General features: G+C 46.7%; 1 protein-coding gene across 2 annotated transcripts in view; it reads right to left on the reverse strand.

Moving 5' to 3' along the window:
- The window catches only part of Notch2 (notch receptor 2), a 141,201-nt gene that overhangs the window by 22,000 nt on the left and 105,544 nt on the right, over positions 1-13,657 (reverse strand). For both annotated transcript variants that reach the window (XM_085677934.2, XM_085677935.2), the window contains exons 14-22: positions 13,016-13,161; positions 10,863-10,976; positions 9,128-9,247; positions 8,565-8,717; positions 5,175-5,403; positions 4,252-4,453; positions 2,423-2,576; positions 1,881-2,065; positions 538-670 (exon numbers count right to left, since the gene is read on the reverse strand). In XM_085677934.2, the coding sequence (XP_085534060.2) occupies positions 538-670; positions 1,881-2,065; positions 2,423-2,576; positions 4,252-4,453; positions 5,175-5,403; positions 8,565-8,717; positions 9,128-9,247; positions 10,863-10,976; positions 13,016-13,161 (1,436 nt within the window). The remainder of the gene's footprint in view (positions 1-537; positions 671-1,880; positions 2,066-2,422; positions 2,577-4,251; positions 4,454-5,174; positions 5,404-8,564; positions 8,718-9,127; positions 9,248-10,862; positions 10,977-13,015; positions 13,162-13,657) is intronic.

The raw sequence follows: 13,657 nt of genomic DNA on the forward strand, positions 1-13,657 counted from the left end.
GGAAGTGGCAATACCCAGAGCAGACAGAGGGGCGAACCACCCACAGTCTAGGGGTATGTGTCAAGGCCTTACTACAGGTATACATGGCCTTCTGTCGGCGGCCTCCTTGGGACAGCAGCCAAACACTTCCATCTCATTGCTTCCTTCACCTTATGGAGACAAGACTTGGCTAGTTTTAAAAAAAGCCTAAAAAGCAGACCTATGTGGATTCACGTTTTAAAAGTTTCCACTTGAAGCACCAAGAAACCTGCTGGCCAGGCTCATTTTGTTGTGATGTGATGTCTGCTCTGCATTCTGTTCCCTGGAACATACGCTACGAAACAACCAAACGGCCCTGAGAACACAACCACAGCTGGCAGGAGTGAGAGGAGGAGAGAGGATGGAGGCTTGAGGGCTGCAAGGAAGCTGGGTTACTTTTGCTGCTCTTGCTGCTGTTGTCTTTTTATTGTCTCCATCTTTACATTGCTTCAACACCAAGAGTGGACTGGAAACCGAGGGGACAGGCCTTGGTGGAAAGAGTGATGCTTGACGACATACCCCGAGTGCCTGGTGGGCACGAACACTTGAAATGGTTCACAAGGTCGATGCAGGTGCCTCCGTTCTTGCATGGCTGGTTCTGGCACTCATCCACTTCGTACTCGCAGTTGACACCCTGATATCCGGGGACACACTGCCACGAGAGAGGACATGAAGAATGGGGTCACTGCTGGAAACGGGCCCGAGAGTCAGTGTTTCGGTGACTTGGCTCCCACCCCACTGTCAACTGTGCTGTCGCTCTGTAATCGGCACACTCTCTGAGGCTTCCCCGTGCAGGGCCATGTTTACCCACTACTCTTCCAGCCAAGGGGGAAAAGCCACTGTAAAGGAAGGCAGGGACTGTGTGTACTGAGGGCTATTTCCACAACACTCCCCGGAGCAAACGTCTAGGTAAGGGTTTCCTCAGCTGTATACTGTGCATGTGGTACAGACACTGTACACACTGTATGTTTGTGTGATAGGGGTAGTGGTGGGGGCAGAAAAAGGTAAAACTGAGTAGCTGTGGATGATGGAGAAGAAACTCAGAATTGATGAGCGGGAAGACAGCTGTGGGGAGCTTCACTTAGGCACCACTATGCCAACTCAGACAAGACCACCCAGACTAAGGGGAGAAGAAAACTTCCAAAGAAGGGGCACCACAGAGGAGCGCAAGGCTCTAGGTGGTGACAGTGGCCCAGCGACAGCAGTCTCAGGCGAGTGAGCTCCCCAGGGCAGTGCTGGTTCCTTGAACTCCAGAGTTGATCTTATCTATGGCACACAGTGGACCATTTTGCAGGCTATGCTAGGCTGGCAGCATTAAATGACAGAATTTTGCTCATTTGGGTTATGCTTTAAAAAAAAAACATCTGTGTCAAAGTTTGCGTTTAACCCTGACAGGCTCTGGAACTGCCTGAGCCTGGCGAGACACTGGGGCAGCAGCAGAGAGAATACTGTGCTGTTGCTTGGTGGGCTAATGGGCTGACTCTATATCAGCCCAGACACTGAAAAAGGACACATACTTAAACACTACACATGGTGACACTGAGCACGGGGTTATGGGACCACAGGTGAGGCCACGCTTTTTTGTTTGAGAGAATTATTAATTGACTGATGAACCTAATTGTTCTTCAAGAAGTATCAGGGACAACTGTACTAGGTGAGCCTGCAGGACGCCAACACAGACAGCAGGTCTGTTAAGGGAAGTGGGGGGGGGGGGGTTCCAGGCCTCTATAAAAACATCTTATCAGAGCTATGTGAAATCATGGCTGGCAAAGACGACAATAATGACAGCTGAAAGTGTATAACCTGTAAGACACAAACGGCTGACCTCAGTAACTACTGTTTCTGACCTCTGCCCTTCTCACCTCACACCTGTATCCTCCTATGAAGTCGGTGCAGGTGGCACCATGTTGGCATGGATTGGACGCACACTCATCCAGCTCCTCCTCACAGTAGCTGCCCGTGTAGCCCAGTGGGCACTGGCAGTGATGGGTGTTGCCGGCGTTGATACAGATGCCTGAGTGCTGGCACAAGTGTTCAACAGGTACTCCTGGACACCGGGTGACAAAGGGGCGTGATACAAACAGGCTCATGGCATCAAGCAAGTGGCCCCAGTTAGTGGCTGCTAGCTTAGCATTTCATCACTCTTGACTAGCTCCTCCCAATCCTCCGCAACTGACTTGCATTAAAAAATAAACAACTTCTCAAAGTGGAATCTTCTTAAAAAATAAACAAATTCTCAAAGTGGAATCTGTCTTAATTTCATTTCAACCACCTTTCATTTGTGATCTCTAAACGCTCCTCTAGCTTTTCTCCAGAACCTCATCCTTTGGGTACTCTCTGTCCCCAGATGCCACTGGCCAGCACAGATGTCAGTCAGCACCTGACGCTTAGGGGCAGAGCTCACCTTTCTGCAAGGCTGCCGCCTTACAGGACACATTGAGCACATCACAGTATGCGCCGTCCCATCCTGGCGGACACAGGCAGTGGGGCCTCGCCTTTTCCTGAACACAAGTTCCTTTGTTTTTACATGGAGACCGGCTGCAGAGGTTCACCAGGGTCTGAAGCAGAGGCAAGGGTGCACAGGCATCAAAATCCAGATACCAGAAATGAAGTCACTAAGTTACACTATGTTAGGAGGTGCCAAAGAAAAGGATTGGTTTTCAAAAGAGAGGGAAGCCCTCATCCGAGCCTTAAACTGGGCCAGTTGTCCTTAGATGCACCTTGTCATTTCTCTAGTCTCATGTGTCTGGCCAGCGCCGTTTGAAAAGTCCATACCCTAGGAAACTAGTAACACCAGAGGCTCAGTAAGTTGTTATTCGTAGAGCATTAGATATGCCTATGTGAGCATATTTGGCCACCCTGCAAGCCTGGGAATAGCTACAGGGGCTGCCTGGACCCATGCTTCCTATGCCAGCCCTATAGGAAACCCAAATGCATCTTGACCAGCCTTGCCTATGGGGAAGGATGAGTAGAATGGTCTAATTCACAAGCCTAAACCATTCAAAACCTTATCTGAAAAACCAGGCTTATGAAAAACACGAGACAGAGGGGAGTTGCATTTCTGACATCGACTGCTGCCTGGAAGGTCAGTGGAGGCCAGGAGGGGGACAGGACCAGCTGTCACCATCTACGCTATTAGAGGAACAGCCACCTGCCAGAGGATGTTGCCTGATGAGGAGGTGGCTGCTCCCCTGTCCAATGTAACCAAATGCACTCTGTAATTAGTCACTTATTCGTGAGCTCTTCGTTCTGCTGTTCTTAGAGTTGAAGAGATAAAGCAGACTGTGTTAACACTTGGTATGTGACTCGGGAAAGGTTATATACTGTCCTTCAGAGGGTTGGGGAGGGAGCTGTTTCTCATCCATGAACTGAAAGTTAGTTTCCTATGCGGACTCATGCCACACTGAGATTATTAAAAAATTTGTATTTATATGTTTAAATTTTAAAGATCAATAGCTTTTTTATGATTATGCTATAACATTGTAAAGCATTATCCTGTTAGTTATACCTGCTATTTACTGATTTTGATTGTACTGTCCTATAACTATTTGAATATGAGCTGATCCTTAAAGTCTCATGTATTGAGGATTGGGTTCCCAAAGGTGATATTAGTTTTGAACAATAATGAAAACTAGAGGAAGCTCAAAGCTGGAAAAGTGGGTCCCTGGGTACATGTTTGGGGAGGGGCGACCCCTTCCTGCCCCATCTGCCCACTTCCTTCCCTCCCTCCCTCTCTCCCTTCTCCTGTCCTTCCCCATCCTCCTCTCCTTATCCCTCTCTGCTTCTCGGCCACCAAGAGGAGAAGACTTCTACGTCAGCTCCCGTGACCGTGCCTCAGGCCCATAAACAAAAGCACTAGCATGGCCTGAAACCAAGAGCCCAAATAAAGCCCCTTTAAAGTTGTTTCCTCGGGGATCTGTAATAGCAATGAGGCGCTAGCTAACACACCTGCCTCCCTGCACTTCTACTGTAAAAGACAGGTATGCGGCCACTGTCGGCCATATTCTCCTTTAGCGTTTGATAAGCCTCTTCAAAAAACCATAAGCTTGGTGACCCAGATCATTTTGCTGGTGTCACCAGTCTGGAATCTTCTAGCTATCAAGGCGGCCCAGACTGATTCAGGAACTACCTGAGATCCACAGTCCTCTATTCTGAATGGTTCATCCTGCCTAGAGACTAGACAGAGTTTCCAGTTACTGTGGGGAGCCGGGCAAGCGTGGGGAAGTGGAATACCTGACAGTTTTTGCCGGTGTAGCCCAGGGGACAGGTGCAGCGGTAGGTACCCAGGCCATCAACACACGTGCCCTCATTCAGGCACGGGTTAGAGTTGCACTCGTTGATGTCATGGAGGCAGAAGGGACCGGTGAAACCCACAGGGCACAAGCAAGAGAAGGAGTTGATTCCGTCAACACATGTGCCACCATTGAAACAGGAGCTGAGGAGCAAACGGGAGACGACATCAGCTATGCCATCTGCAGCTCTGACCTGCTACTGCAAAGATGGCTTCTGAGGCGGCATGGGGCAAACACCTCCGAGACTCCGATCGCTATGCCCAGTAAGTTTTACCGCTTTCTAAACTAACATCCTCTCCACCACTCCTCCTAAGAGCATTTAAATGACAGAGCTGTCTAGAATCCTAAAGAGGAAGATGTTTTCCAGGTTTTACTCAGTCCTTCTGCAGTTTTCTACATAGCGTATTTTAGCATTAAATTGATCTGCTTTACATGAAGACTTCTAAATAGCTCTTCACTCTGGATTTCTTTTTGAAAGAGAAGAAAAGCATTGCTAAAATAATATAAAAAATCAAACAAACTTTCCAAAAACTACTTAAACAGTGGTAACAGATCTTCAAAGAAAGAGAAATCTTTAGGTCACCTGTCAACTGGAACAAAAAAACCATGGAAGAACAGAACAGAGTTGACAGCCCTTCTGCTCCACAGCAAGAAATAAGTGATGTTCTGTCCCACTAAGGGTTTCAACCTCTGACCTTTGACCTTCTGATTACATGTCTTTCACACAGTGAGCAATGTGAGAGGGCTGTGGAGCTGGAGAGTCCTGGCTCGACAATTCTAGCCTTGTGCCGTGAGGGTTCCTCCTTACTCCCCCTCCCCTGGACACTGTGGCAGCTGAGGTGCGCCATGCTCACGCCCGCTCACCTCTCAGTGCACTCATCAATGTTGTTTTCACAGTGGACGCCGTGGAATCCCGCAGGGCACTTGCAGGTGTAACTGTTGACGTAGTCAGAGCAGGTCCCCCCGTTCTTACAGGGCTCACTCAGACACTCGTTCATGTCTGTCTGGCACTTATCCCCAATGAAGCCGGGAAGGCACAGGCAGGAGAACGCGTTCACTCCGTCCAGACAGGAGCCTCCATTCTGGCAAGGGTCTGAACCACAACAAGAGAAGCAGCATTAGCTTCATTGTAAACATGCGAAGCAAATGACCTGGACCAAGCCATACCCTTAAGGAGCACAATTCCAACTTTCACAGTGGGCCTCTTTACGTTTATTTCGACATGATTCCTTATTTATGAAAAATAAATTCAGTTAACAGTTGCCTAAGACATTATTTGCTAATTAAGATCAATTTAACCAACATGAACACATTAATTTACAAAATTAATAGTCATAAAACTTGCATTGGTCCTCTACATATATGTAAATCCATTATGTGGCTTAATACATACATTATCAGGATATTAACTAGTATTTTCCAAAATGGGTTTATGGATGTTCGGGAAGCAGAATATATATTCAGTCAGCCCAAGACCACAGTATGAATCAGACACCTTCCTGTGCTTCTCTCTTACTTTCTTCTTCTTTTTTAACTTCTAGGTAGCCTCAGGGCACAAAGAAGCTGTTAGATTATTTTTAAAATTGCATACTTAATCTTCAAGTGCTTCCACTCACAGTACTGGCCACAGACTGAGTTCTAACCGCGCTGGGGCGCTGTGCAGTCTTCGGCACAGAGGTTAGAGCCGCGCTGGGGCGCTGTGCAGTCTTCGGCACAGAGGTTAGAGCCGGCGGCTGCTAGAGCTGCTGGGGCGCTGTGCAGTCTTAGGCACAGAGGTTAGAGCCAGAGGCTGCTAGAGCTGCTGGGGCGCTGTGCAGTCTTAGGCACAGAGGTTAGAGTCGGAGGCTGCTAGAGCTGCTGGCAGGCGGGACATGAAGCTGGAAGTGCAGCAACCAGCACAGATGTGAAATGAAAACAGAAGAGAGAACTGAAAGGTCAGGTTGGCCCTGCTTTAACTTGACACAAGCCGCACCATCTGGGAAGAAGGAACCGAAGAAAATGCCTCCATCCGACTGGCCTGGAAGCAACTCTGTGTCTTTATTAATGGCAAATGTGGAAGGACCCTGGCCCATTAGCTCCTGTGTCCATGTTCCCGCCCTGACTTCCTCAATGATGGACTGTAAGCTGTAAGATGAAATAAACCCTTCCTTCCCCAAGGCACTTCCTGTCACAGAGCTTCAGAGCACTGGAAACCCAGCTAAGATGGAATCTTTGAAAGACAATTTTACCAAAGCTCAGTCTAAACCAAAATAAAATAATTTAGAAGTTAAAAGGCTCAAAATGACTAATTTAAAAAAGGTTAAAGATTTGTCAAGAAAAAAAAACATTCCACGCTTCACTGTTTGGAACAGGTACACATCACTTATACATAATGTCTTCAAGAAAGAGCGGAAAGGATGTTGCTCTGAAGAAACAGGGGGCAAACCTTAGGGGCTTCGGATATGTGGATCATAAACTACAAAAATGATCAAACGCTGTGTCATCAATATTAAAATCTTTCCCTTTAAAACAAAAACAAAAAAAAAACCAACATGTTTGGAGGAAATAGTTGTAAAGCAAACACCCAACAGTGAATTTAAATCTAGACCTTGGCCGGGCAGTGGTGGCGCAAGCCTTTAATCCCACCACTTGGGAGGCAGAGGCAGGTGGATCTCTGTGAGTTTGAGGCAAGCCTGGTCTACATGAACTAGCTCCAGGAAAGGATCCAAAGCTACAGAGAAACCCTGTCTCAAAAAACCAAAATAAAAATAAATAAATAAATAAATATAAAAAAATCTAGACTACGATGAACTAAATAATAAGATAAACAGCCCAACAAACGTTTTGGAAACAGGTAAAAAGACTTAAGTGAAAATTCCACCAAACATTTGCTCACAGACAAAGAACATGGGCAAAGGTGGTGGGCACCATCATCAGGAGAGCCAGACCAATGAGATGCCAGTGCACACACGGTGCAGGAGCTAAAGCCGAAACCACTGACTGCCTCAAGTGTTCCTGGACACGGTGTTTAACCAGCACTTCTGCATAGTTCTAATGAGAATGGGATAGTACAAGTCCCTTAGAAAATACTGTCATGATGTATCAGTAGGACACGCAGGTACCCCATGGTTCATTCTACACCCAAGGGTTTATTTCAGAGAATGAAACCACATGTCTACACTGTTGTCATAACACCTTTACCTATAATACCTAAAAACTGGAAAAATCAAACAAGTAAACAATAAATAGCACAGGTGAAAATAAACCAAAAGTTTAAATACAAAGTTCTCCAAAATCTGAAATTCTCTGAGGGTCAACATCATGCCACAAGAGCAAATAGAATACACCACAGCCAACCTGCAGACTCACTGAAAGAATTCATACAGCGCTTCCATCGAGCTGTCTTCAGGCTATGCATGTAAGACATAATATAGAAACATGAATTTCATGCTTCTACTTGGGTCAAAACCAAAAACTTCTGGGGTCTGGGAACCTCTGGTGCTCAGCACTGAGGCCTGAGCACACTCTGCATAGCAACCGTGGAGACCACTCATCAGTGAAAAGCTGAACCAGCCTAAGTGTGCTCTGACTGACAAGAGCCTCGGCCCCTGGCCTGACCAGAGCATGCTTACATAGCTGCATCCACATAACGTGGTTAACAGCATCAGTTTATCTACAGCGACTTCTAGAAGCAGGCCTGTGGTTGTATGGGACAAGGAAGTGGAGTGAAGGGTGAAGTTACAGAGGGACTTTTGGTGGAACAAGTATGCTCACTGTGGCTGATGGTTTGGGTTACTTTGCCAAAATTAGATGAACTGTACAATTAAAATACTTGTAGTTTTTTGTTTTTTGTTTTTTTTTTTTTTTAATGTTTATGGCCCTTCAAAAATCTGTGTTCTCCCAAAGCTACCAGAGCATGGCCCTACTCTGTCAGTGTTTAAAATGCTACAGAGAAAAAAAAGATTCCCTTTTTTTGTTGGGGGAGGGGGAGTTCTGAGACAAGGCTTTTCCATATATACATAGCTGTCCTGGAACTCACTATATAGACCAGGCTGGCTTAGAGATCTGCCCACCTCTGTCTCCTGAGTGCTAGGATTAAAGGTGTGTGCCGCCACCTCCCAGCATTAATTCCTAAAAACAGTAACTTCAAAATGAAGATTTTTAAAATACTAATGTCTGGCCCATTGATGTCAGTGTGAGGTGCATGCCTTCACTGCACACCTCTCTCCCCCTGTGAGTGTTCTCTCCCTGGGGCTCAGAGACAGGCATACTCACTGGCAAGGCAATCATTGATGTCCTCCTCACAGTCCATCCCGCTGAAGCCTGGGGGACACTCGCACATGTAGCTGCCCTGAGTATTGTGGCAGAGCCCATGGTTCATACACGGCTTGGAGACACACTCGTCGATGTCCACTGTACATCGCTGACCTAGAAATCAAGAGTGATGAACAGTCAGTCTTCGGGACATGATCCTCACAGCAGTGTGGCAGGGGCTAAGCTTAGGTAGCTGACAGTTTCAGTGCAGTATGAGCTTAGATGGGCCAGATGCAACTTCCCAACAGACACCTGACATACGCAGGAGGTCCCCAAGAGGTGTCTATATCCCTGAGAAATTCCTGCCAACTGTCATTCATAATTTTAAACTCTTGGGTTGGAGTGTCTCCGCTAGCTGAAGACTGTGGAGATGAAAATGGGGAAAGGGTTAGGAGAGCCTCCAGCTAGCAGCTCCTGCGCCAAGATTACAGGCTCCACAGCCTAGGGCCTCCCATGTCACCGTGTATGTCATCTGAGAATTCAATCGCCTTGTTTAAAGTGCAGAATGCATCTGGCATCCTTACCTTGCCATCCAGGAGCACACAAGCAGGTGAAGCTCTCAAAATTGGGTGCCTCTTTACAAACAGCAGCATTCTCACAAGGGTTTGGAGAGCAGGGAGCCAACACCGTTTGACAATTCTTGCCTGGAAAGCAAATGATGAAGAGTCAGCCCAGGAAAGAGGGTGTCCTGAGACCGTCTGCCCAGGAAAGAGGGTGTCCTGAGACTGTCTGCCCAGGAAAGAGGGTGTCCTGAGACTGTCTGCCCAGGAAAGAGGGTGTCCTGAGGCTGTCTGCCCAGGAAAGAGGGTGTCCTGAGACTGTCTGCCCAGGAAAGAGGGTGTCCTGAGACTGTCTGCCCAGGAAAGAGGGTGTCCTGAGGCTGTCTGCCCAGGAAAGAGGGTGTCCTGAGACTGTCAGCCCAGGAAAGAGGGTGTCCTGAGACTGTCTGCCCAGGAAAGAGGGTGTCCTGAGACTGTCTGCCCAGGAAAGAGGGTGTCCTGAGGCTGTCAGCCCAGGAAAGAGGGTGTCCTGAGACTGTCTGCCCAGGAAAGAGGGTGTCCTGAGACTGTCAGCCCAGGAAAGAGGGTGTCCTGAGACTGTCAGCCCAGGAAAGAGGGTGTCCTGAGACTGTCAGCCCAGGAAAGAGGGTGTCCTGAGACTGTCAGCCCAGTTCTGCTCAGGATTCCAGTCTTTGCAGCAGCTAAGAGACTCCAGAAACTGAGAGACACCTGGTCCTTCCAATCTTGGCCCAATGCAGCTAACCTGGTGACCTTGGGTAGATCATTTCTCTCTGAACCTTCTTTATAAATAACAAAAAAAAATGGGGCAAGATGATTCACGGAGGAGTTCTGTGGATTAAGTGCAGAAATTCACCGTAAGTCCTGATTAGAACAGAGTAATCCTGAGCCTTTGCTGGGCCGCTACCTCCACTGTCACCACCAGGGCTGGCTGTAAAGATTTGGACACCAGCATCAATCTAGTCAGACTGGGTCTTCATCTCCAGAGGACTCAGCCAAACTCAGGTGTTTTCACAGGGCAGCAGCTGATGGCCAGGCAACCTCTAATCATATCAATCGATGCTGGCACCTGCCCACCCATGAATGCTTCCTGCCTTAGTGTACTGAATATAAACTTAGAGGGAAGTTAAAAGAAATAAAAATGGCTTCATTAAAAGGGGATCAAGTTATGTTTTTAAATGTCATTAGGTTTTAGTAGATGAACTGTAGACTCAATCTTTGAAACCTCAGGATTGGTGATAAGTGCTTTTATCCACTGGGTCATCTCACAGGCCCACGGTTGTTCCTGAAGTCAATTTACAACAAAGTCAGCTTTAACAGTCATCCTAAAATTTTGTATTCAGAAATAAAAGCACATTACCATGAATTTTCTTCACAATATCATGTCAAAAGGAGGGATAGCACTGGTGTCAGGTTCTAGCCATATACAACTTAAAAGAACCAAACACTAAATCACGGAGCTGAGGATGTAACAGAGCCCTTGTCTAGCAGACATAAGGCCTGGGGATCAATTCCCAGCACCACAAAAACAAATAGATAAAAACCCACAAACACCAAAAGACATACATAAAGTAAGCTGTTTCACTGCCGCCATGTTTCTGCAAAGCCCGTGAGAACAAGAGCCACCAGGCACGGAGTCCTCAGAGTGGCCTCTCTGACCTGAGCCACTGAGACGCAGGAGCTAGCACCGCCCCGTACAGGGCAGACACCCCCCTCTGGCCTGCTGGCCTGCAGTACTCACCTGTGTAAGGCAATGCACAGTGGCAAGTGTAGCCACTAATGTCATCAAAGCAGGTTCCCTGGTTCAGACACGGGTTTGATGCACATTCATTAATATTCACCTGACAGTTGTAGCCTGTTGGCGAGAAGGGGGAAACATGCACACACTGAAACTGTCAGCTTCTTATTACCTCATGTACCACCGGTTCTCTCAGTGGCTGGTGAAGATCAGGCGTCACAGAAAGGACACACATTTCCTGGGGTCACTGGAGCCGCCTCATTCATTTCAGCTCTGAGTCTCTGATATCCAGTCAGCCAGTGGTCAGAACTGTGAAGGGAATGCCTGGAGGCCTAATGCTCCTCCAAACAGTGAATGTGGACAAAGAACACAGTATGGCTGGAAAGCTTGCTGGTCTATCTAAACATGGGCCGTTTAACACTAAGTTTCTGGTCAGAAAAGAGGAATACCCACTCATCATAATAATCCTCTGAAATGCGTCCACTCTTCCACCTGTATAATCTCTACCATCAGTTATGACCTGAAGCCTGAGAAATAGTTTTCTCCTAACTCAAGGCAGAAAATTTATTCCCATTAAAAGATGGGAAAAAATAATGTAACGGTGAGTGAGAATATGGGAGTCCCCAGATATTGCCCACCTTTGACCTTCAACATGGTCCACACAGACCCTTAAAAATGAAGAAGCCAGGACCGTGAGAAAGGGGAGTAGGGAGATAGAGGCCTGTGCTCAACGGTGTCTACAGCTCACTGAACAAGTTTCGATTTTATATTCTCTTTTTCCACTTGATCACTGATAAGTAAGTTTCAATGAGATTTAAAAAAAAATTGAAAGTGCTTTTGAATCTACAAGTTTCTTGGCAAATGCAATACAATATGCCAGAACATTAATGTCTGAAGTAGATGCTCATAAATTTGGTACCACTTGAGTATGCTTTTTCTGAAATACTTTATATCTGTGCTGGATAGTTTCATGTCAACTTGATACAAGCTAAAGTTATCTGAGAAACAGAAACCTCGATTAAGAAAACGCTTCCAAAAGATTGGGTTGTATGTAAATCTATAGGGCATTTTCTTAATTAGTGATTGGATGGGGAAGGGCCCAGCCCATTGTGGGTGGTGCCATCCCTGTGCTGGGGTCCTGGGTTCTATAAGAAAGCAGGCTGAGCAAGCCAGTAAGCAGCACCTTCCATGGCCTATGAATTAGCTCCTGCCTTCAGGATCCAACCCTGTTTGAGTTCCTGTCCTGAACTCCTTCAGTGATGAACAGTGATGTGGAAGTGTAAGCCAAACAAACCCTTTCCTCCCCACCTTGCTTTTTGGTCACGGTGTTTCACCACAGCAACAGAAACCATACCTACATGAGAAATGTCTGGGGTTTTAGGAGTGCTGCTTACTGACTTGCTTCCCCTGACTTGCTCAGCCTGCTTTCTTACAGACAAATAATGATGTCGTTACATATTCCAATACACCTTTTACATATAACCTGAGGGTAATTTAATACAATATGTTAGAGTGATATTGTACATGAAATAAAGCTTCATGAACTTTTATTTCAGGTTGGTGTTCAAAAAGCTCCTAATTTTGGAACACTCCACATTTGGAGTTAGGGATACTCAACCTTGTAATCAAATTGAGTAGTTGTAAAACACACTGCAAAGTCAAATAGCCCAAGGCAAAGAAAACTGATAGTAAAATATTTATGAGATACATTCCTCTGCTACATATTTTTCCAGAAGACCACAGGAAGCTAAGTATCCGGAGTAGCTCGTGTGTAAGAAGAACTTGCTGGCAAGGTTCTGAAGATACCACAGAACCCAACGACAGTAAGTACAATATTTTTATTCCACTTCCAAGAAGCTATTTGACTTGCTATGGAATCAAGCTGAGGCTAAGAGCTTATGACTGAACACGCCAACTTAGGCTGTCAGGCAGCATGCACCTTTATCCCCAGAGCCATCTTGCTGGCCCCTAAGTGGAGTCTGAACTGTTCATTTTAAGTTCATTGTTCCAACAGTTTACCTCTCTGGTCTCAGACATTCTAATTGCTCAGTGTGGTTACTGTGTAAGTAAACGACGGAAACACAGATGGGGAACCCGAGAGGCACTCAACGAGGAGAAGGCAGAAAACAAGTAAAAGAGCCGAGCCTGCATCTCACCTTTGAAGCCCTTCTTGCACGTACACCTGTAGCCATTCACCAGGTTGTTGCACGTCCCTCCGTTCTGGCACGGGTTAGAGAGACACTCGTTTTTGTCCACTTCGCAGTTGATGCCAACCCAGCCTGCATCACAGACGCACTTATAGCTGCAAGAGGATAAGAGTGCTTACTCTGGGTACAGAGGTGCCACTGAGTCCTAAGAGACACATAAGAGATGGGCCAAAGGCAGTCTCACCAATTCTTTTTATTTTATCTGACATTCTGGGCACAGGGTCTCACTCTGTCGCCTAAACTGGCCTGGAACTCACCTCCAACTTATGGTAATCCTCCTGCTTCAGCCTCCCTAGTACAAAGATTACAGGAGTTACCTCATTTCCACTTTCCTATCACTTTTCACACGGAGAGAGTCATGAACATAGATAGCTAGTATGTTCAGCAGGGAGACCCACTTCCCTGGCTCACCAGGACACCAGAGAATTGCAAACATAAGCAGTGTTTGTCAAACATACTGGGCCAACCTGGAGGAAACGCTACCACGAATAAAGCACAGAACATGCAAACTAGACATCAGAAAACAGGCCAGGAGCAGAGCCACTCAGGCTGGCTGAGGACCGGCTGCAGTCTCACTGGCCAGCCAGGCTT

Source organism: Myodes glareolus, chromosome 17 (assembly GCF_982192425.1).
Source record: "Myodes glareolus chromosome 17, mMyoGla1.1, whole genome shotgun sequence".
In the NCBI taxonomy this organism is placed as follows: Eukaryota; Metazoa; Chordata; class Mammalia; order Rodentia; family Cricetidae; genus Myodes; species Myodes glareolus.